The following is a 23,352-nucleotide window of genomic DNA, read 5'->3' as shown; positions in this document are numbered from 1 at the left end:
TATGTATAGAGTATAATGTTGCTTTTAGGTTGATATATAATATATGTATTTGTACATTTGAATTTAACATTGTCTATATATTTATAAAAAAATAATTCTATAGTAGATTGGTTTAAGTGTTTTAGTTAGTCATTTCCAATATCGCTTGCGTGCGGAGCCTGAATAATGGAACAAAGTCCACATAGGATCCACACACCAGCACACATACAAAGACAATAGGTAAACAATAAATAGATTTCCATTCTATTATTTGCCACAGCAACGATACTGCGTATCAGACAGGTCAATATGATAAGGCTTGATACAGTCAAAAGGGATTTCACGCTTCTTTCGTACCGCCACCCAGCAGATACTCGAGCGTAAAGAGCCGTATGACGAGTGCTAAATTGTTTGTGGTCGCATAATCGATCACATTTTCGTTATCGTCTGTTGTGTGCCATACACTGGGAAAGGGCATTGGTATTAAATGTAGAACGGGCACGTTGCGACGCAGGAAGGGTATATGATCGTCCTCCACCTGGCTGTTCCGCAATGCCTGCGGCTGAAAATATCTTGAAGGATCGTGTTGCACCACTCCGCTGTTCACATAGCGTTCGAAGAGATGCTGCTTGGAGACTCGCGTTTCCAAATCTACAAGACGCATGTACCATTGCTCAGTATTGGAAAAGAAGCTGAAGAAGGCGGGATCCGGTGCACCCAGCAAATCAAGCAGCACCAACATGTCAATGCGGTCCAATTTACCCTCCTTATGCCAACGTTTTGCCAAATGCCGTGCACCATATATCGAGTCGGTGGGACCCCATTGATGAAACGCTTCCTCACCATCGAAAAACAAGAGCATTAAACTAAGTTTAGAGTTTTGAAATGGCTTAAGCTTCTCCTGCAGCACCTTGGCTAAATTCAATAGCATGGCACAGGGCACAGCGGAGTCCGTGGCGCCCACAAACTCCTTGTCCCCAGGCATATACTTGCTATCATAATGACACGCCAGCACCAAGAAACGTTCGGCTTGGGGATTCAGTGTCGCTATAATGTTACTAAAGTGCAAATTGCCCAAAATGGGCGCCGTGTCATGAAAGTTGTCGAGCTCCACATGCCAATCCAAGTCCCGCAGACTCTGCACGATATATTGACGCACGATTCCATGATTTGGAGTGCCCACAACGCGAGGTATCAATATATTTTTAATAGCTTCTTTCAAATGTAGGCCGTCCGACAGATTGCTATACTCCAGCAAATGGGAATCCGAGAGTTGACTGGGGTTGTAGATGGTCTGAAAGAGACAAGAAATAAACACTTGTATTAACATCTGCCAGCTGTTAAGGTGATTTTGCAGCTGATACCTTATTGCGGCCAACGAAATAATCTGACGATGATGATGTGGCTATACTTGCCCGCGTAAGCAGAGCAGCGATTAAAGCCGTATATACGCAACTAAGCCATAAACAATGCGAATATCGAGACAGCGGCATCTTATTTGCAATTGATACGTGGTAAGAACTTTTGTTTCTATACGTCTTACAGGTGGTCGAAGACACTGTGCTATCTAATGTACCATATGGCTACTGGCATAGATTTTTTATAGTATGTGGTCTACAGTTAAGTGAAGTGAAGGCGTTCAACTTCATATTCACACTAAGCATTTTACCATATTTCATAAAAACCGTTTACTAAACGGCTAAAGAAATCAGAAACAAACAAAAACTTTGGCGTTGCCACATGACTGCCGCTTTGTTAACAGTGATTGAAATTACCATCCGCTCTCTGTTAACATTTAACAGAATTCACCACAGCTGTTAACAGAATATACATTCTCATCTCTATCGTGTAAAATTTTTTTCATTTCATGGCAAATATTAAAACATGTCAAAATAAAACATAGCAAACACAACTTATAAAAATCGCATAATCACAATTTGAATAAGGATCTGCCGTTTTATTGTTATCATATGTTAGCTATGTCTGTTACTCACCACATCGCTGCGCTCGAATTTAACGCCCAAGTTGTAAACATATTTGGTTTCTTTATTCATCAGTTTTTTGATAACGTTCGTCCAGCCATAGTTGCGCACAATATTCTTACCCCAACCGTATAAGCCCCGCATATTTTTATCTATGTATATTTTTAATACAGAATATGTGAAACAAAGCTAGAACAACAGATTGATTGACAGACCCAAATGGACTTACATGTTTGCGCGTGTTTTGTTATCGAGAATTATGCAATTAAATGTATAAGCACGGCACATGTACACTTTAATAGACCAACTTTCACTCACACCACGGAGCCTCAAATAACGAGGCCTAGTTTTTTCGTTTATATAGTATTTAATTAGTTTACTTATCACTAATGCTTATAACAAACGAACGCAGCGAAAACATAAAACATTGTAATTGGAAATGATACATATGGAACAGTCGGAGTTGTTGAAACCAGTTAGTCTTCTTTGGATGATTTCGAACCACCAAAATAGGCCCGATATATATATACGCCCAATGAAACGTGCAGTGCAGCAACAGCGCCAACTGCAGCGGCAATGTTCACTTTAATATCTGACATGGTGAAGAAGCGCTCCAGAACGAAGCCTTTGAGCACGAAAAATGTCACCACGGGAAGGAATACGATCAGAGAGCAGTAGAAGAGGACCACCTTAAAGGCGCTGTAGTCCTGATAGTCCTAAAAATTGGTTTTATGCAAAATAAATGAATACAGCCGGCAAAACGGGGTCAGGTGTTTACATACATGTGAGCGCTGTTTGGCTAGTTTTTGTTGGCCTCCATCTGTTGCACCGCTAGTGGCCTTCTTGCTTTTGTTGCTCATCTTTGGAAAATACTCGAATTGGATTAGTTCGACTAATCAAAATATTTTTAATATTTGTTGTCTTGTTCGTTGACGTACTAATCACATGATACTTTAGGCAGCTTATCGACCGGTATCTCCAGTAATCGATTATTTTCGACTAGGTGGCAACGTACCGGAATTTAAGCAGTCAAGGTTTATGTTAAATATATGACTGATTAATAACTAGATATCATATTAAAATAAGAAACAAAATCTCCGAACATTCTCAACAAAATAATTGTTGAGCAACTAATTGTGAATAAAATATCGATACGCATTTAATACATTATATACACAACCAGTGCAGCGTGAATATATCGATTTATCGATTCCTATCACCAATTGTATTTATTTTTAACAATTGGCGTCAGCGTCTGTTTCGTTTGGTGCTTGCGTGCGCGCGTGTGTTAATTAAACTTGTATTTGTTTTTTCCACCATTTTGCTAATGCTGCTATTTTGAAGTAATTAACTCACTAAGAGTGACTCGCTGCAGTTGTATAGACGCCGCCGGCAGCGGCGCACGTACAGTCGAATAGCGAGCGTCGTTCAATACACAACGCGTTTGTTGTTTGCTTTTGGATTCGTGCATTAATGTGTGCGTGTGTGTATGTGTGTGCTTAATACAATATATTCTTGGTAAATTTCCACTGCGCACCGATAGCATCAGCGATGGTATTGACAAATTTTGAGTGCTGGGCACATGGTGAATCTGCGTCTGTCAATTTCGAAACTGGACCGCCGGCGCGCCATTCACCTGTGGTGGACCCATTCAACGCACGTGTCGTCTCACACATTGCAACCGCATCGAATGGGTACTATGGCTATGCCATTGTAAACAATGCAGTTGCCGCTTCGGACGACAACAATAACAGCTGCAGCAACAACAACGTGCAGGCAATGCAAATGCAAGTGAACGACAACATTGGGAATGACACTACGCACGCCGCTGCCGCAACAGCCCGCTGCAAGAAGCGCTGCTTTGCAATGGGACACGAAAAGTTGGACATGGAGATGGACAACTTGGCGGCCGTCAAGCGATGCCGTTTTGATGATGCCGATCTGGTAGCTCAGTATTGCAACGGTAATTATGCGCATAAATCAAATTATAAATTAAAAGCTTACATTTAATGTATAATATATTTTTGCGGTTGGCCTTGAGCTTTTCACACCGCACGGCAACTAAAAATGTGCGCTCTTTTTGACTGCCGCATGCGATGGAAATCATTTCATAAACTGTGTTACAAAATTCGATTTTGTAACTTGTTGGCAACGCTTTCGTGGGCCTATATGTAGTTTTTGCGTCTCTTATTTTTCTGGGTCATCCTTATCAGAAATTGAATTTATTTACTGTTATCTAAAGAGATTCTTATTTGACAATAGGGCCTCAACTGTGATACCCTCTTTATTTTGTAATGTTTAGTATTTCAATTTAAAATATATTATGCAACCCAGTCGTATGAGCATATGTATATGCGTGTATATAAGCACAGTCATACATCAATGCACGTAGTTCAAATATTTAGTAAAAATCTTAATCGCATCTTTTATAGGGTATTTAGAGTGTTCGTAATGTAATAAAAGAAGATTTGCCTATTCATTTTTTAATATTCGAATATAATTAACGCTTCGTTGATAAAGCAAAGCAAGCAATGCTGTCAACCTACTTTAAAAACTTAAAAAAGTGCATCAACAATAACCTTAAGCGATAAGCCGACTCATAGTTGCTCGCTGGTATTATGCATACACATACATTGTATATACATTTACGATATTACATTTATGATATTATTGGTCAGATGAGTTCTAGCTTATCAGGGAAATTTTCCAACAAAAAACGATAATATTGTTATACATACATATATATGGATAGATAATGACATGGATAAATATACTCGTAATAAAGTATATTTACCTATCAAAATTTGTATATAAATATTATTTGTACAGTTGAGCTTATAATATTTCAGTTATCGCTGTTCTGACCTCATTGTAAATGTGTACAAACCATTAAATTGGCAATGACCAATCATAAAATACCCTGCATAAAGAGAATTATAAACAAACTTTAAAATATTGAATGTCGTAAATAGTTTGAATTCTTTTCCAATATAGTACAACCCAGTTCATATTTTGTAAGTACAGGGTATATAATTAAAAAGGAAATTTCAAGTTATCGCTGACTGCTCGACCCCATCGACAAGCTATGATCTATATTTATTTATAACGTTCGTTTTTAAACCCCGCTATCAGCTATTCTAGATTTAAACAATTTTTAATTTAATTGTACAACTCGGTTATCGCTTACAGTTAGCTAAACAACATGCTTAATAGGCGATCTTTACCTGTTATCGCTGACAACAGCGCAAACAGAGCTTAACTAAGGCAGGGGGAAAGGGAGGTGGTGGGCCGATAACCGATGGCGGCATTGCTTGTCGCCGTCGCCGTCGCCATTGACGTTGACGTCGACTTCGCTGTCAACGCTGCTTACATTATTTACCGGCTATTTATAAATGAACCGTAATTGGGACATATCGGCGCGAACAGCGACGCCGACTGCACAGCTAACGTCAGCATTTGGAAAATTCTGAAAACGCAATTCCAAATTAATAAATTAAAGTGAATGTAGAGTTTTTAACATTTTCCATTTATATATACATATAAATTGTCTTATACATACTAATGTATGTTTCTTTTAACAGACTTCTTTTCGCTGCCTGCCACACAAATGATTGGCACGCAGGCCTGCCTAATGGACTACGATAATGACGTGCAACAGCAGCATCCGCAGCAGCAGACGCAACAGCAGCAGCCGCAGCATCAGCAGTCAGCGCAGCAGCAGCAGCAGCAGATGTTGCATCCACGCATACATCAACATTATCAAGGTCATTTGCATCGCGCTAACCGTGATGTGAGTCGTTGCATGATGTCGCACATGATCTAGAAACATGCATATAGCCAATGTGTATATATTTATATGTATATCTAAACCTATATGTAAATATATATATGTATATATATATATGCGTGTGTACAATATTTGTATATAGCACACAGACTCACAAACACAAACACAACATGCAACAGTTCACCGACACGTCTCTCTGTCTGTCACCACAAAAGAAAAAAATATTTCCATTTGCCGCCGAATTTGCTAAAATTAAATGTATATCCAAAAATTTGCATATTACTCATACACAAAAACACATACAAACGCAGACACACATATACACACACAGCCACACACATACACAATCTCTGAAAGCAGTCGGCGTGCCAACATCGCGTATACTTAATGAAAAAATCAAATAAGCAATAGAAATGAGCCAAAGCAATTGTTAAAAATATCCACATTTAAATGGCAAACGTATCAACTAATCAATCAATCAATAATATATGTATATATATATATATGTATATGTATATATATATATGTATATATATCAAGTGAATTGTTTTATATCGCCACATTGTACAAATAACAACAAAGAAAGTGAAGAAATAATTGTATTAGTACTCGCAACGAAACGGTTTTAAATCTTTTATGTACTTAAATTAAAAAGAACATTTTATAATTTAATTATTACCACACACGTTGCAATCAAATTTACTAACACTTAAGCAATATTCTAGTTAAGCCTAATCTAGTTGTAAGTTCAATTGGCACAAGCTTTGCAAGCAAAAAGCCTTTCACAAAGTGTGTGCCCAACACATTGAATTCGATCTGTAGCTGCGCTACTACGAAATGTCATGGTGTGCAGTTTATAGTTTCTTTACTCAAAACGTAAATCGTTTTTCTCTTAAAGTCAATTTATATCATGTCCTTCAAATTTGGCTTATCTTTATTGATATCACAATTATTATGTTATGTTTGCTCAAAGTATTTCGATACTCATCATGTTTTTTTTACGTTTCTAAAACTAATTTCTTTTCGCGAAAATTCGAGACCCACAAAGAAGTCCCCGGTCATTTTTCTATTTGTTTTTTACATTTCTCAAACTCGTTGCGCCGATAAAGAACTCTGCGTTCAATTTTCCTCTCTTAAGTCGTATCATTACGATTGTTTTTTCTCAACATCTCTTATAATTTATGAAAGCCGCTTAGTCCTATAAAGAACTCGCCTTCTAATTCCTCTTCTCTTATTATTTATTTCTCGAAGTCTTTTCCAATCCGATACAAAATTCGCCATCTAAATGTCCTTCTTAGGAGATCAAAACTGTAGTATTCCAGAAATCTCCAAGCTTTATTAGCTTATACAAAATTCTTACGTTTTCATACTCTTTCTAGTTTCGATTAAAGTTTAAGTCGAAATGGATGGGTGCAAACTTATTACCGCTATAACTATGAAACAAATTTAGAACTTATACTCTGAATTTATTCGTTAGCAACTTGTGAAAGTTTATGTATTCCAACCAGTATCGATAAGGCTTCGAATAGAATTGAATTTTGTATCGTTATGATTATGGTTATTTACTCTTCTTTTTTTATCTTATCTTTAATCTTTTTGAATTGGTACTACGAATATTCTGTTTCAATTGCTATTTCTCTAGGCCTTTAAAAAATTCGTGTCCTCTACTAGAGCTATATCATTAGTTGATGTTTTGCAATTTATGCTTGCAATCCAAAATTTCCATTTTGGTTAGTAGAAATTTCTTATTGCTTCGTTTATTTAGACCTATAAAGAATTCTCTTTCATTTTCATGAATATTTTCTTATCTTATCTATCCAGTACCAATTGAAATCGACTTATATTTTTATTGACAAAATCTTTTATATTCTGAAAAAGCGATTCCATGTTCCTCTTTTTATATCATTAAAAAATTGCCGAGCCTGTGAACTTGATAATTGTACTCTGTGTATCATAATGTGAACGACATTTAGTTTATCTACTCAAATTCATTCTAATAGATGACTGTTCATCTCTTAAGATTTCGAAGACATTTTTACTATAAACTCGAAATCCAAATGCTAATAATTTCTGTAATTAGTTTAAGACAAATCAGACTTGAATTGTACACAAAAACACTTTGTGAAAGGTTTAGCTAAATAAAAAAAATCTTCGGAGTTGGGAAAACCAAAAACAAAAAATAAAAATAAAAATGGAAAATAAAACTGATAGAAGAAAACACTCTTTGCTCTCTGCTCGTTTACAGACGGCCAACGACATCAACCACAAAAATTATGCAATACCTTAGAGTCCCTAAATGATAAACTAGAGGCTAAAAGTGAATCCAAACAGACAGATGAGGCAGCCGATTTGTATATAGCCACACATGGCGGTTGTCTTCATCACTTCAATGATGCGGCCGAAGAGTTTGAGATCTAACCTTAATTGTTGTGTGAATCACTATATATGTATACCTATATAGTAGCTTAACTAACCATAATGCATTGTATAACGTAGTCTAAGTAGATAGTAAGACTTTGAACATAACACGAACTGGATTCTAATGCAAGTCCCAAATGCAAACGGTGCTTACATTTATTTAAATGAAGTGTAATAAAAGCTTTAAGCCCAAAAACAAATATAATCAACATGAAACATTTAAGTCTGTATTTTCTGGTTGAATATCAAAATGAAATCTGAATATTTTCTATGTATTTGAGTTACCTTCTATAAGCTAGTTTTGTGGCAATGTAGGTAACAGGTGGAAGTAGGCATGGCAGATCATTATATATATTACTAAGCAGGCTGACAATGTGAGTCCATATAGCCATGTACGTCCGCCTCAAAAGCCACTAAAGCATTGTATATATGTATATGTATGTATATTCCTGTATACAATACGTAGTTCGAGTTTATTATATTTTTTTTCGATAACTCATCGCTTTTTCTTAGCGATCATTTCAAGTTGGGCACTTGCGGCACCAAAAAATTGAAAGGGTTTAGGTGGTCACTCGGCAGAGCTTCAGCTGAAGACTTGGTTTCGCGACTTTTAACATTTCATTCATGATTGTACCTGTAACTGAGACAGCTATCAAAATTATTCTTACTTTATTCTTCCCTTTCAACGTGTACTTCCCCCAACTGATTCGAAATCTTAAGCTTTTATTTTCAATAGATTGTGACCGCAGTCAGTTCGTATACCAAAGTCATGGTGTATATCATCTATATTTTGCCATTGTGTAGATAATGAATTGAACAAATTGTACATTGAAATGCTTTTAAATGCCATTAGAATCTGATTTGATTGCGTGGAATACTATGTAGTTGCAGATGCTGCTCTTAAATCGTAAGCGTTTGACGCTCTCCGTTGTCCACATTGATGTAGTTCTCCTGCACGTCCTTGACCATGAAGTCGACCAGATTGTTCAAGTCGTACTTGTGCTGCCAGTGCCAGTCGCGACGCGCATCCGAATCGTCGAACACCTGCGGCCAGGAATCGGCTATGGACTGCCGGCTGTCCGGCTTGTAGGTCACGTGCAAATGGGGCACGTGCTTGCTCAGCTTATCCACCAGCTCCTCGGGCGTAAAGGACATGGCCGTGACATTGTAGACGCGTCGCTTCAGCTGTTCGTTGGGCGCACGCATGAACTCGAGCAGAGCGCTGTGAAGGACAAATAAGGACTGAGGATAATAAGAAAAGTTTTAGATCTACACTTACCGCAGACAATCCTCAATGTACATCATGGGCAGACGTGTGTCTGGCCTCAGGTAGCAGGTGTATTTGCCATGCCGCAACGCCTCATGGAAGACGGCAACTGCGTAATCTGCAAGCAGAGTAAAAGTGAGGTTAGGTTAGCACTTAAGAGCACATTTTATGAAAAGTGCCGATCCAATTTTAATGTTATAGATTCAACTAAAGATCTAGTCTTATTATCGAATTATCATAGCATTGCCTAGAAACCATTTTCATTCACTAACTGCGGTAATTCAATAATAACAATATGCACTCTGTCATGCTGCTTTGATTACAATAAAGAGAAAATGATATCATTAAATCCATTTAGTACTCTGTGTCTCTCTATGGTCTATGATCTTGGTCCGATGTGGACTCACCCGTCGTGCCGCCGCCTGGTGGATCGCTGGAAATGACGCCCGGGAAGCGCAGACATCTGAAATCCAAGCCGAACTTATGATAATAATATTCGCCAATGAGCTCGGCATGCACCTTGGAAACGCCGTAAATAGTGCGCGGCCTTTGTATCTGCAAGAGAACGGCAACGAGACCCAATTTGAATATCGAACAAACCGAAACGAGAGCAGCGCTACAGCACTCACTGTGATGTTCGGTGTGGGATTGCGGGGACTATCGGGACCGAAGGCGCCAATGGTGCTGGGCACAAAGATGCGCAGCTTATACTGTTTCGCCAGCTCGATAACATTGTGCACGCCCTCAATGTTGACCCTGAAGCGGTTGGGTAAGGTTAGGTAATGCTCGCGGCTGGACGGGACTACTGGGGCACCTACCTCACAGCTAGTGGCACATTCTGTTCGCCCACGGCGCTGAGCAGCGCCGAGAAGTGAATGAGCCAATCGATGCGCTGATTTACGACAATCTTCTGCAGACCCTTGAAATCCAGTATATCGGCAAAGATATAGGGTCCATTCTCCAGCACAGCCTGGCTGGGCTTGATGATGTCCGAGAGTATGACGTTCTCGCTGCCGTACTGCGAGCGCAGCAGCTTGGCGCACTCAATGCCCAGCTGGCCGAGACCACCTGGAGCCGAGGGAAGCACACGTGAAATTAGCCTTGAGGTCTATTCAAATTGAATTGTGCACGTGTTCTCTTAACTAACCGGTGATTAGAATTTTCGGCGGTCTGCTGGCTGGCACACGCTGGTGCATGAGACGCAGCTTCTGCAACGGCTGCATCTGCCGCTGAGTGGCCACCAGGCTGCTGAGGCACTTGCGCCACATGCTGAACTACGAAAAGGATTGGGCTACGAGCGACACTGGAACCAGACGCGCCGCAACGCAGCGAGTTACAATTTTCAACTGATTTTAAAACTTAGCAAATCATTTTTACGAACGTCGAGCATCGAATATAATTCACTATATACTCGCCTATTCGCGCATAAATCGGGTGAGCATTCGGATTTCCATTCGCCCGTTGTCGACACTTGGCAAACGCTCAATTTTCGCGTTTTTTTTCCCCATTTTTTTGATTCATTATGAGACGCTATAGTTGTTGCTGTCACCATGGCAAAAGATTTGCTCGCTTTTGCCATTTATAATTCAATAAAAGCGAAAGCAGCGCGCCACCGAGAGGAGGCCCGCCAATTGACAATAGCAACGGCAACAGCAACAACAACAACAACCAAAGGAAAGACAATAACAACAACAACAACAACATTAAACATAGTTTAGCTGCGCAGGTTTCCTTTTGGGAGGCAGGTCTATGTCGCTATTTCGTCAGTCGGTTATGCAAAAAAAAAAAAATAATATATGAAAGCATATTTATACAGGGTGCTTCACATATGATGTATGACAGCATAGACAGCATATGATTTAGAATGTCAAATTATATATACATTTATAAATTCTTGCTAAAAAGTGTATCTGCAGCGTTGCATAGATGTTTTATAGTTCTACTACTATTACATGTTTTACTACTATATAGTTCTACTGCTAAAAAATATACGTCTTCAGATATCATGCTACGCCACTGCCTTTGTGAACTTTTATCTAAATGCTATAGAAATGCTTAGATTTAGCTGGTGTAATAGCTTCTTCTGCTGCACTTTTTACTATTCGTGCACTTTCTACTACTACTAATAACTATTTTAAACTATTATGCTTTTTATTACTATTCTACTTTTCACTACTAGCATACTATTTTTCACTACTATTATACTATATACTATATACTATATACTACTATACTATATACTATATACTACTATACTATATACTATATACTACTATACTATATACTATATACTACTATACTATATACTATATACTACTATACTATATACTATATACTACTATACTATATACTATATACTACTATACTATATACTATATACTACTATACTATATACTATATACTACTATACTATATACTATATACTACTATACTATATACTATATACTACTATACTATATACTATATACTACTATACTATATACTATATACTACTATACTATATACTATATACTACTATACTATATATTATCTACTACTATTCTACGTTATACTACTTATATTGTTTTTACTACTATTTTGCAATTATACTATTTACTACTTTTTAATATATACTACGTTTTACTACTATTTCTATTTAGACTACTTAAATATTATATATATTTTTATGCATTTTTAGATATTTTTAATTCAATTAAATATTCTACTACTATTACAGGCTTTACTCCTTTTACACTTCTGCTACTATAATGCTTAACGCCCTTCTGTTACATCAGTCTCTGTTGGGCAGTACTTTCTAAATGCTTTTCACAGCTCAGTTGCTGTTCACTAAATTAAATTAACCTTGAAAACAGAAATAAATAAATGCGTAAAGGGCATCGAGAATTTAAATGAATTTAATTGAGTGCTAGGGCAAGGGCCTCTTAATGGAATCTGCCCACTTGTTTGCGCTACATTATAAAGAAAACTCGTGCTACGTTATCAGATAATGCATTGAACTTGCACTAATTTTATAGCACATAATGCAAATTGTTTTTCACAAGGGTTATCAGCACACGGAATGAAAATTTACAAAACATTCCAACGAGCGTACAGGGTGCGTATGAGCAATACAATTATAGATCGTTTCGTTTTTTAGCCTTGACAATAGTTGACGTAGTTGCGTTTTGCACTTGGGAAATGTGAAAAATACGTAAATTCTATGTAGAGACTATAAATACTTGGGCGTACGCTTTCCCTCTTTGAGAACTACAACTAACTGAGTGGACAGACAGCTGCTATATATAATTGGATATATTTCGTATAAATATTTGAAAAAAAAAATACATTGTTTAATGGTGCCACATATTGGGGAAGTGTTGTGTGGCATACACATTCCAGACAACTTGGGCAGCCAAGCGATGCCACAACTGGAGCCAGATTTTTATGTAACCAACATAAAGAGACAACAATAATGATGACTTTACAGCAACAGCAGCTGCAACAACAACAAATGGAAACTAAAACATGTGAATCAAGCGCTTTATGAGGCCTTTAATTGAATTTAGCAAAAGTGAGCCGAGCATAAAGAGCCCCTGAAGATAGCGTGAGATATCGGGCAAGGAAATGAACGACAAACGCCCACAAATGAAAGTGAAATGAGAAACAGGTCTGAAAAGAAGTTAAATTTCGAGCCAATTAGTTGACTTGAAATTTTGGTTTGTCAAATATATTTATAAAAAATATATATTACTTACTTTAGCAGCACATCAGTCTAAGCAATTTAATAAAATATTATATAAAAGTATTTGAATCACATTTTTCTTTGGTTTTCCTAACTGTCGCTTATAACCAATAATTATTTTCATTAAGAGTTAATTGTATAGCTTGTAGTAAAAGCTTGAGAGAGTGCGCAGTCACATAAATAATAGAAATCCGTTTTCAGTTTTCAATATTCCTACTTTCAGCAAAACTTTTTAACTTTTATCCAAAATTATTTTTCTAAATTTAAAAAAACTTCATTTTGTAGCTCTGCACTTATTAAATATTTCGTTTTCAAGCAGTTTTCTCAGGCAGAAACTCTTCGAATAATATCCCAACTCATTTGGCCCACACAATGCCAAATTTCTGCCTAAAGTCGACAATTTTTGCTGGCCTTCACTGCTCGACTAGTAATTTGTTAAGTTAATTTGTTAATTTCACTTGCAATTTCAATATCATCTTGAGCATAAACAACCTCGCACCGACAGCAGCATGACCAGACAGCTTCGACCCCTGTAGCCTGGTCACAGTTCAGGTATCAACCAAGTTCCACATACGATCCACAAACGCTGTGAGCCAAGTTAACTGTCGTGTGTGAGTGAGAATCAGCCAAGTGTGGCGCCAAATGTGCTCCGATATTGCACAGGCAGGAAGCATTCGCTTCTTGGCGCTACTCCCCCGCATTCCAGCTAATGTTGAACGCTCAAAACAAAACATAAAAATAACAAAAAAAAAACGTTTGTAGAAATCTTGAGTAATCCGTTGGCTTCGCATAACGTTTTGAAAACAGTTTTAACGCGCATTCCAAACGAGACGGTTCGGCTAGTTGGCTCCTCAAAAATAAACGTCGAAGCTTTAGTGCATCTTTAATTAAATTACTTAATTTTTATAATAAAAGCAAAAGTGCGCTTGAAAGTAAAGCGTAAATTAAGAGAGGAAAAGAAATTTGTGCTTATGTGAACGCTACCAAAGGCTACCAAATATTTTTAAAGTATTTAAATAAATTAAATGTTAACAAAATAAAAGAAAAAAACGCGGATTTATTGGATACGCTCTTATTGGAGTAAGCTAATTGGAAACACTAAAATGTAATGACAAAACTCCTTTGCCTGTTGTGATTTGCAAACTGACGCTAGATGGCGCTTTGCAAATTATCAATGCCTAACTAGCTAAGACTGTAGTTTCTCCTGCTGCCAATGGATGGCGCATAAATATGTCATTTAAAAGGGATTTTGTTCTGAAATTTTACTGAGCTTACAGTTAAATGAAATGTTCCATGTTTCTTATCTCACTTCGCAAATCTTGGCTGCATTCCACACAAAACACAGTTTTACTCTACAGGCAAATTCAAAGAACTAACCGTTATTTAATTAGGAGAGACTCAAAAGAAATCAGAGCAAAGTAAGAAAAGTACACGCAAATGGTGAAACTGTCGCCGCAGCTGGCTCCAGTTGGAGCTACAAACAGACCTTCAAGTCACACTTAGTTGCGGCAGGCATAGATCCATATAGCAGCAGATACAGCAGCTCCCAGGTATACGAAGCTCAGCCAGCTCTTAGAGCTGAACAGCAGCTGGAAGCCAAAGAAATTACAGACAATGATGAAAACGACAATAATTTCAAGGTTCGTTTGATGTAAACTCGGCGCGCATGCGTATAGAGCGACTCTGTGGAGTGGCAGCAGCAGCAGCTCTTCAGACCGTTTCACGCCTTGCCTTAGCCACAACTTCTATTTTTCTACTGTTTTTTTTTTTTGTTTCTCTTGTTAAATGATTACAAAATTTTGTTGAAAAGCCATGTTACGCTTCTCGGCGCAAAAAAGTTTCTTTTTTTTTGTTGTTGGTTGGAGTTGCGCAGCTGCATAGTGTCTATGGCTAGACATAGGTACACCTGACAGTCAGCAGGTAGCCCTGGATTTTAGATATGCATGTTAAGAGCTTTGTTTCATGAACTCTTTTAGGCTCTTGCACAAGACGTCGCTAGACTTCCTATCGAGCCAAAGAGATTCATCCAAGCTTGCAGCGAGATTTGAAGCAGATTTTCGAGTATATGAAATGTCCTTTAATTAACATTTAAAAATTAGCTAACGACTTGGACTTATAATATATAGGCTTAGATTGTAGGAGCTTAAGTAGCAGTCATGCGACGAATTGATTGAATTTGTTATCATTCTAATCTTATCTAAGAAGAACCCCAATAAGTTTAAGCTATAAATTAGCTTGGGGTATTTTTGGTTCTTTATGTCACGCCTAACAGTAATATATAGATCAATTACAGTTCAATAGATCCATTAGCGGCCTTCGTAGCCATTGATGCGGTCAACAACCAAATCATTGACCAATTCCTTCATATTTCTGGCCACAATGAAGTCCAGGTGATTGAAGCTCTCGAGCGGCACACGATGATCCTCAGTCAGATGGATCAGCTCGGCGACCAAGGTGTCGACGTCCTGTGGACCACACAGCGCATCGTTTTGACTGGAATAGGAATGCGTCTTGGCCGTAACTTTGCTTAGATCATAATCTGGCGGCAGATCCTGACCATAGATCTCGCGATTCTTCTTGGTGCCCCAGTCGTACTGGCGGAACTCATGCGAAGATGCCAGCTGCAGATAGTGAATGCCCTGATTGCTCGAAGAGCCCGCTGGATGCGTTTCAATCAAGAGCTGCGCGGAAGTCTGTAGAGCGAAATCGATTCATTGAATATATATTAGGAATATTTGGGAATCGTAGGCATTTACCAGATTGATATTCTCATAGCCGCCGTTGGCGAACATCAGGAATCCATTCTTGCAGATGGACTCGTAGGGACTGCCGCTGCCGCAGCTGTTGTCTGCCAGGCGATTGACCAGATTGTTATACGGTATCAGCTCAGTGTCCACCAGCAACTGATTCCAAACAGTACCAGGTGTGCCCACCAGTGGGCCGAACCATCTAAACACCGCTGACCTGCCGTGATCAAAGAATGCGCACGGGGCCAACAGATGGCCCGACTTTATCTTGGCATTGTACTCCGGGCGCTCGGACAGAAGGACCAAATAAACCGTTGTGCCCTGCGAGTGACCCGCATAGTGCAGCTGCTCGTACTGCGTCTCATCCAGAATGTAGTCAATCATGGCAGCAATATCGATTGTGCCAATCTCATGCCAGTCGAAGTGCCAGAACTTGGGGTGCTTCAGCGAGATCAGCTTATTGGCACGCGAGTAGATGTTGCCACGAGCGTTGCCCAGCCAGACATCGTAGCCGGCATCGGCCAGCAAATAGGCCAATGAGTTGTCCGGTCCCGAGCAAAGAAAGCAGTCCGAGTTGCTGAATAGGCCATGCTGCAGCAGCACAGGTGGACGCTTCTCATTCTCGTTGTTCAGCTTGTGGGAGTAGGGAATGCGAAAGAGTTTCAGCACGTAGCCATCCTTGGTGACCACCTCATGAACCTCAGCCGGATAGCCATGGGAGCGTATACGCTCATCCGACGTGAATATGTCGCGCAGACTCAATTTGGGATCAGCGTGTGCCTGGCTTAAAGCCAGCAGCACTGGCAACAGGTAGATCAAAACGCGCATTGTCGACTCCAGAAGGAACCTCTTGGACTCTGACTGCAACAGCTGAGCGGGTCCCTTATATAGCCACGAACAGAGCGAGAGGGGTAGAGAGAGGGAGAGCGAGACTCTCCACTCAACTTATCAATTCAAATTCATTTGATTTACCTCACAGTTGATAATGCCTGAGTTATAGATAGCTGTAGATTATGTTAACGTTTATTTAGGACTTGCATTCTGCTGGAATATTTCCCTTGGCTGGGGGCAGGTCTTACGATCTATTAATTATTTTTAGCAACGAGCTAATAATTTATGTACCCCTTCCAATTGATTTATGATCAACAAGTTTTAAAATACTATGAAAATCCTTATTTTATGTCGCTGATATTGTTTCAGGGGAACAGAGTTAAGCTACAAGTACCAGCAGGTGTTTACATTTTTGCTTAAGATTACTATGAATGAACATTATCAAATTATTAGTAATACTTTAGCATGCCAGACAGCAGACAGCTTAATCCGTCTATCTATCTAGCTATGCTGTTATAATGTAGATTTCCGAGTTTTGATTAGATAATTTAGATTTGCTAATATAATAGATGTGTATGGGTTCTAATATATATGTAATATATAATATATAATATATAATATATAATATATAATATATAATAGATAACAAAATATATAATAGAATTTACTATATTTAACTATTACTATAGAGTAATGCCTTATTTATAAATAGTTCATTTATAAATAGTTCGCGAAATTTGTAGTTATTAAAATATTTTATTGTATAAAAAAAAATTGACTAAAAAAATTCGAAAATATAAAACAAAAAAATATTTACCACAATTATATAAAATATTTTAAAAATTATCAAATAATATTTTAAAATTATTTGAAGAAATTCAAAAATATCAGAGAGGATTTTTTTTATTTTTTTGCTATTTTTAAAAATATTTTTAAATGTCGTAAAAATATAAATATAATATAAATATAAATAGTTCATTTATAAATAGTTCGCGAAATTTGTAGTTATTAAAATATTTTATTATACAAAAAAAAATGAACTAAAAAAATTCGAAAATATAAAACAAAAAAATATTTACCACAATTATATAAAATATTTTAATAATTATCAAATAATATTTTAAAATTATTTGAAGAAATTCAAAAATATCAAAGAGGATTTTTTTTATTTTTTTGCTATTTTTAAAAATATTTTTAAATGTCGTAAAAATATAAATATAATATAAATATAAATAGTTCATTTATAAATAGTTCGCGAAATTTGTAGTTATTAAAATATTTTATTATATAAAAAAAATTAACTAAAAAAATTCGAAAATATAAAACAAAAAAATATTTACCACAATTATATAAAAAATATATTATATAAAATATTTTACAAATTTTCAAATAATATTTTAAAATTTGTTGTAAAAATTTAAAAATATCAAAGAGGATTTTTTTATTTTTTTTGGCTATTTTTTAAAATATTTTTAAATGTCATAAAAAATGTCTTCGGCTAAGCTCAAACCTTAGTCTGAGTTTTCATTATTTTGTTTTATATACCTGCTGCTTCTAATGGCTAATAAGGAAGTTAGCCAATCAACTACTTGGCTAGTCTAAGTCTCTAATTGTTAGGTTCAAGAACCCTTCGTTCTACCCATTTCATTAAAATACTACGCCCATGGCAGACTTGTCTTATTCTAACTACAGTTTCTTTTGATGGCCCTCAAGCTATGAGCCAGTCAGGCCAAGCTGTACCCATAATTTGAAGGATGCTTTTACTGCCGATTCTACTGTTCTATGCCGGCTGGACAGGACTAGTGCGTGCTGATAGCTGTCCACCGTCCGAGGCGATACTGCCCTGTCGCTGTTCGCTGCGTGGCAAGGAGATACAGATATGGTAAGTGAATTCAGATGAAGGAGTCACCTCAACTTCGTGCTAAGCGTCTGTTTGTCCAGGTGCTCGCACAGCAATTTGCCACAGATAATGGATGGCCTGAAGGCCGTGGAGCGCAACATCAAGACCCAAATTGATGAGCTGGTGCTGGAGAACAATCAGCTGCCCGCGCTGCCGGGTCGCTTCTTTGGCAATCTGCAGATTGTGCGGCTGATGCTGCGCTACAATAGCATCGAGCGCGTCTCCAACGGCTGGCTGAACGAGCTGGAGAACAGCTTGGTGGAGATCTTCATAGTGGAGCCACAGCTGCGCAGCATACCTGCCGAGAGCTTGAACGGCATGATCAATATGCTGGCCATAACCATACAGAGCGACGAGCTGAAGCATCTGCCCGACTTCTCGGGTCTCCTTAGCCTGACCTATGTGAGTGTCCAAAGTGGATCGCTGACAGAGCTGCAGCCGCATAGCTTCCGGCATCTGCCCAAGCTGCAGCATATTCACATCACAGGTGGACCAGGCCTAACGCGCCTGGAGGCTGGTCTTTTCGATGGTTTGATTTCCCTGAAGAGCCTGGATCTCAGTCGGAACGGACTTAACTGGATTCACCTGCGCGCCTTGGCGCGACTGCCCAACTTGGTCAGCCTGAAGCTGTCGTATAATCAAATCAGCGATGTGGGCATGATTGGACGCATTGTCAAGGACTTGGAGCACTTGAAGAAGCTGCGCCTGGATCACAATATCATAAATGTCATTGAAGATGGCTCCTTCGTGGACTTGCCAAATCTCTCCGAGCTGCATCTCAACGACAATCGCATCACGGAGCTGCAGTACGGCGCCTTCCTGCGCACTCCACAGCTGAAGACGATTCATTTGCACAACAATCTGATACGTCGCATACATCCGGAGTCGCTGCTGCAAGCCTCTGGCAGCGGCGTGGAGGCTGTGCACATCTACAACAATGAGATTGGCCATGTGGAGGCGCTGCGAGCGCTGCTCGATGCTTTGCCCACGCTGCGTTTCCTGGACATGAGCGGCAATCTGTTGAGCGAGCTGCCCTATGGAGCTTTACGCGGTCATGGCACACTGGAGCAACTGCATCTGAATAACAATCAACTGCGCTCGATCGAACGCGATGCTCTGATGGCCATGCCCGCTCTCCGGGAGCTGCGCATGCGCAACAACAGCCTCAGCTCGGATCTGCCTTTGCCGTTTTGGAATCTGCCTGGTCTGAAGGGCTTGGACCTGGCTCAGAATCAGTTTGTGCGCGTGGACGCACAGCTGTTGGCCGGCTTGCCTTCACTGCGTCGCCTCGATCTCAGCGAGAACGGCCTGAGCGATCTGGCTGCCAACAGCTTTCGGCACAATGGTCTGTTGGAAACGCTGAACATCTCCTCCAACGAGCTGAGCCACATATATCCGGGCACCTTCATGCACTTGGAGCGCCTCTTCGAGGTGGACGCCAGCTACAATCAGTTGACTGCTGTGATTCCAGGTCTGCCACAGATTGTGGAACGCATCTCGCTGCGTGGCAATCGCATCTCAGCTTTGCCTGCAGCGGGCAGCAAATCGCTGCAGCTGCCCAATCTGCGCATGTTGGATCTCAGCCAGAATCACATTGAGCAGCTGGCACGGCATGGCTTCCAGGCGGCACCAGAGCTGCGCGTGTTGAGTCTGGCACAGAATCAGCTGCGTCTGCTGGAGGATACCTCGTTCATAGGCATCCAGCGGCTGGAGCTGCTGCACTTGCAGGACAATCAGTTGGGCCAGGCGGATGAGCGTGCGCTGCTTCCACTGGCGGAGCTACGCAATCTCAATCTGCAGTCCAACAAGCTGGAGTCCATAACGGACAACTTCTTCTCGAACAACAGCCGCCTGGAGCAGCTGGACTTGTCCCGCAATCTCATACGCACCATTTCACCCACCGCCTTCGACAATCAACGCTCGCTCGAGTACCTGGATCTGTCTGGCAATGCGCTGCTCGACATCTCAGTGGGCCTGGGCAATCTGCACAGTCTGCGCGATGTGGATCTCAGCTACAATCAGATCGCACGCGTGCATGCGGATGTGGTCAATGCCTGGCGCAATGTCGTGGAGATTCGCTTGTCCAACAATCTCATCGTGGAGCTGCAGCAGGGCACATTCCGAAATCTGCCCAAGCTGCAGTATCTGGACCTGAGCAGCAACGAGATTGGCAGCGTGCAGCCAGGCGCGCTCAAGAGTCTGCCGGAGCTGCAGGAGTTTGTGCTGGCTGACAATAAGCTGATCGAGCTGAAGGATCACGTGTTCGAGGAACTACCCTCCCTGTTGGCCTCCCATTTCCAATACAACAAATTGAGATACATCTCGCCAGAGAGCTTCCATCATGCCAACTCGCTGGTCTTCCTCAACTTGTCCAACAACCACTTTCGCAACATGGAAAACATTGGACTACGCAGCATGCGCAACCTGGAGGTATTGGACCTATCCACCAATGGCGTCAAGATGGTCTCCACAATGCCACTCAAAGCACTCAACTGGCTGGTCGAGCTGAAGATGGACAACAATCAGATATGCAGAATACAGGTGGGTCTACATGAGTGGGTTTCTCTTGACATGTACTCAACTAGCCACATTCCAGGGCTCTCCATTCGAGACTATGCCCAGGCTGCGTGTCTTATCCATGCGCAACAACCAGCTGAGAACTATCAAGGAGCGCACCTTTAGGAACTTGAGGGGCAACATTGCCATACTCGATGTGGATGGTAAGCGACTAGGACTAAGTTTTAGACTAGATCTCTCACACTGGTAATGTGCCCATCACCTAGGTAATCCCATTGACTGCAATTGTGAGATGCAGTGGCTCTCCGTCTGGCTGCAGGAGACAAACTTCCCCTACCCGGGTCCAAAATGCAAGGACGGTCGCCTGCTGCGCGTTGCTCGCATGGAGCGCAGTCTCTGCGCTGGCCTGGAGCTCTACAATGGCGGTGACAACAACGAGCGCAGCGAGGGCAATCACCTGCCGCTGCTCAACGAGCACGGCGATGTGTTCCAGCGTGATCTGCCCGAGGATTTCAATGACGACTGCGATGCGTTTAACGAACGACCGATGGTAGGGGAGAGCGAATACTTTTACGAGCAGTATGTGGACTCCACGGATGTGCCGGATTCGAGCAACGCGGTGGTCAGCAGCTCACAGCGGCCCAAGCCCACGTCATCGGCAAATCCCAATATAGATCTCAACAATACTTTGCTGCATACCAAGTACTTTAATAGGCGTCCACAGCCGGCGGCAGGCGCTGGGTCTCCCTTCACCTTCTTTGGCTATCCGATACCCAGCTTGAGCTTGGGCCGCTTCTTTGGCTTTGGGGAGCGCGGACGGAAGCAGCGCACGGATCAGGATGATCCGATGCCAGCCACGCATCGCATGGCGCATATTAATTTGCCCAGTGGGCGTGGCAAGACGCGCATGTATCAGCCGAACAGCGCAGAGTTCGAGAAGTATCTGCGGGAACAGCAGCAGCAGCAGCAGCATCAACCGAACGTGGCGAACGCAAGGAATCGCTATGGCGAATCGGAGGTGACCACCAACTCGGGGGAGGAAGCTCTTAGCAATGAAAGTGGTGCATCCACCACAACGGGCGTCTTTCGCACCACCTTTCGCGAGCCGTCGAGCATTGAGCGCGGCGGCTTTCGACCCATTGTGCCGGCACATGTTGGCGGTTTCACGCCAGTGCATGATCCCCAGCAGCGACGCGGCCTGGTGGAGCAGGTGAATGTCACGAGCAAGCCACACATGGAGCGGCATTTTGTGCCCATTGCCGTGCAACAGGACCAGGTGCAGCCCAGACCCAAGCCTACGAGCGGCGTCGACAGTAGCGAAACGGCCACCTATGAAGTCACCGAAATGACACCCGACATAACCACCCAGATGCCAATCGTCAAGAGCACCAGACCCATGACAACTGCCCGAACCACATCAACAGCCGCAACAACTACAACAACAACAACAAGTAGTTCTACAACAGAGGCTCCCATGACCAGCGCTTCCAGTGAGCAACAAATGGAGGACTCGCAGTACGATGATGAGGATCTGGAGGCGCAGTCCGTAACGTTGCTGCGTCCACCAAAGCTCTATCAGCCAACAACAGCAGAGACCATATTATTGATACCGCCACCGGAAGAGCACGTGGCACAAATCAAAAGTCACTCATGGGTTACGACCACAACAGAAGCGATCACTGATTATAAGGCTACGCCCAGCAGCGAGCAGGTGACAGCTGCGCCTGCGCGAGGAGCTGGAGCAGCTGGTGTGCGTACACCAGGCGGACGTTCCACTATCACCAAGGTGTACACCTCACATCAGCAGCAGCAGCAGCAACAATTGGCACAGCCCACGGCTGAGGAGTATCAGCGCACAACGCCCAGTGCGGACAATGAGAGCTTTGCCAGCGAGCAGCAGGTGATTAGACAGGCACAAAAGCGTACGGATATACTGCCGGATCTGTCGCAAGTCGCGGAGCCAGTGGAGCGTAAGGATGGCATGGACTGGTACTATGAGAGCTTCAAGAAGAAACGAGATTTTACTGATCATGCTACAGCGGTGAATACGCCAGCCAACAAGGAGGTGCTTTATGGCAATGTCCTGCCGGAACTCAATGGATGCAGCAGCTGGAGTCAGCCAGGCAACCGATATTTAATCCTACTTGTGTTCCTCTTGCTGGGTAGTCGTTGATGAGGAACGTTGTTGGCAGTGTTAAACAGT

General features: G+C 41.0%; 6 protein-coding genes across 10 annotated transcripts; 2 read left to right on the top strand and 4 right to left on the bottom strand.

Annotated features, from left to right (window-relative positions):
- Positions 1-37: 37 nt before the first annotated feature.
- LOC111605703 (glutaminyl-peptide cyclotransferase) lies at positions 38-2,269 on the bottom strand. Of its 2 annotated transcripts, XM_023324381.2 has the most exons (3): positions 2,191-2,269; positions 1,974-2,113; positions 38-1,273 (listed from the first exon to the last, which is right to left on the bottom strand). In XM_023324381.2, the coding sequence occupies exons 2-3, from the start codon at positions 2,103-2,105 to the stop codon at positions 320-322; spliced, it is 1,086 nt and encodes a 361-aa protein (XP_023180149.1). In that variant the 5' UTR covers positions 2,106-2,113; positions 2,191-2,269; the 3' UTR covers positions 38-319. The 2 variants fall into 2 exon arrangements, with proteins under 2 accessions (XP_023180149.1, XP_023180150.1); XM_023324382.2 differs by lacking the exons at positions 1,974-2,113; positions 2,191-2,269 and adding an exon at positions 1,344-1,727 and having other exon boundaries at positions 44-1,273.
- An 84-nt stretch (positions 2,270-2,353) lies between these two features.
- LOC111605704 (vacuolar ATPase assembly integral membrane protein VMA21 homolog) lies at positions 2,354-2,940 on the bottom strand. The gene is made up of 2 exons (XM_023324383.2): positions 2,744-2,940; positions 2,354-2,677 (listed from the first exon to the last, which is right to left on the bottom strand). The coding sequence occupies exons 1-2, from the start codon at positions 2,819-2,821 to the stop codon at positions 2,438-2,440; spliced, it is 318 nt and encodes a 105-aa protein (XP_023180151.1). The 5' UTR covers positions 2,822-2,940; the 3' UTR covers positions 2,354-2,437.
- Positions 2,941-3,182: 242 nt separating this feature from the next.
- LOC111605721 (putative mediator of RNA polymerase II transcription subunit 10) lies at positions 3,183-8,377 on the top strand. Of its 4 annotated transcripts, none has more exons than XM_023324410.2 (3): positions 3,183-3,924; positions 5,543-5,725; positions 7,994-8,377. In XM_023324410.2, exons 1-3 carry the CDS (start codon positions 3,513-3,515, stop codon positions 8,164-8,166), a joined length of 768 nt encoding a protein of 255 aa, XP_023180178.2. In that variant the 5' UTR covers positions 3,183-3,512; the 3' UTR covers positions 8,167-8,377. The 4 variants fall into 4 exon arrangements, with proteins under 4 accessions (XP_023180178.2, XP_023180179.2, XP_023180180.2 ...); XM_023324411.2 differs by having other exon boundaries at positions 5,543-5,751; positions 7,994-8,126; XM_023324413.2 differs by lacking the exon at positions 3,183-3,924 and adding an exon at positions 5,360-5,465.
- A 548-nt stretch (positions 8,378-8,925) lies between these two features.
- LOC111605714 (L-threonine 3-dehydrogenase, mitochondrial) lies at positions 8,926-10,787 on the bottom strand. Its single transcript, XM_023324399.2, has 6 exons — positions 10,581-10,787; positions 10,252-10,501; positions 10,063-10,189; positions 9,841-9,988; positions 9,446-9,551; positions 8,926-9,388 (listed from the first exon to the last, which is right to left on the bottom strand). Exons 1-6 carry the CDS (start codon positions 10,699-10,701, stop codon positions 9,067-9,069), a joined length of 1,074 nt encoding a protein of 357 aa, XP_023180167.2. The 5' UTR covers positions 10,702-10,787; the 3' UTR covers positions 8,926-9,066.
- Positions 10,788-15,265: 4,478 nt separating this feature from the next.
- On the bottom strand, positions 15,266-16,777 carry LOC111605708 (lipase 3). The gene is made up of 2 exons (XM_023324394.2): positions 15,911-16,777; positions 15,266-15,847 (listed from the first exon to the last, which is right to left on the bottom strand). The coding sequence occupies exons 1-2, from the start codon at positions 16,727-16,729 to the stop codon at positions 15,461-15,463; spliced, it is 1,206 nt and encodes a 401-aa protein (XP_023180162.2). The 5' UTR covers positions 16,730-16,777; the 3' UTR covers positions 15,266-15,460.
- A 1,702-nt stretch (positions 16,778-18,479) lies between these two features.
- On the top strand, positions 18,480-23,322 carry LOC111596666 (protein artichoke). Its single transcript, XM_023310973.2, has 4 exons — positions 18,480-18,614; positions 18,674-21,173; positions 21,229-21,352; positions 21,416-23,322. Exons 1-4 carry the CDS (start codon positions 18,487-18,489, stop codon positions 23,320-23,322), a joined length of 4,659 nt encoding a protein of 1,552 aa, XP_023166741.2. The 5' UTR covers positions 18,480-18,486.
- The last annotated feature ends 30 nt before the right edge of the window (positions 23,323-23,352 follow it).

The sequence above is a fragment of the Drosophila hydei genome, unplaced genomic scaffold (genome assembly GCF_003285905.1).
Source record: "Drosophila hydei strain 15085-1641.00,03,60 unplaced genomic scaffold, DhydRS2 tig00000001-arrow-pilon, whole genome shotgun sequence".
NCBI lineage: Eukaryota > Metazoa > Arthropoda > Insecta > Diptera > Drosophilidae > Drosophila > Drosophila hydei.
This window is presented reverse-complemented; position numbering and strand designations above follow the sequence as displayed.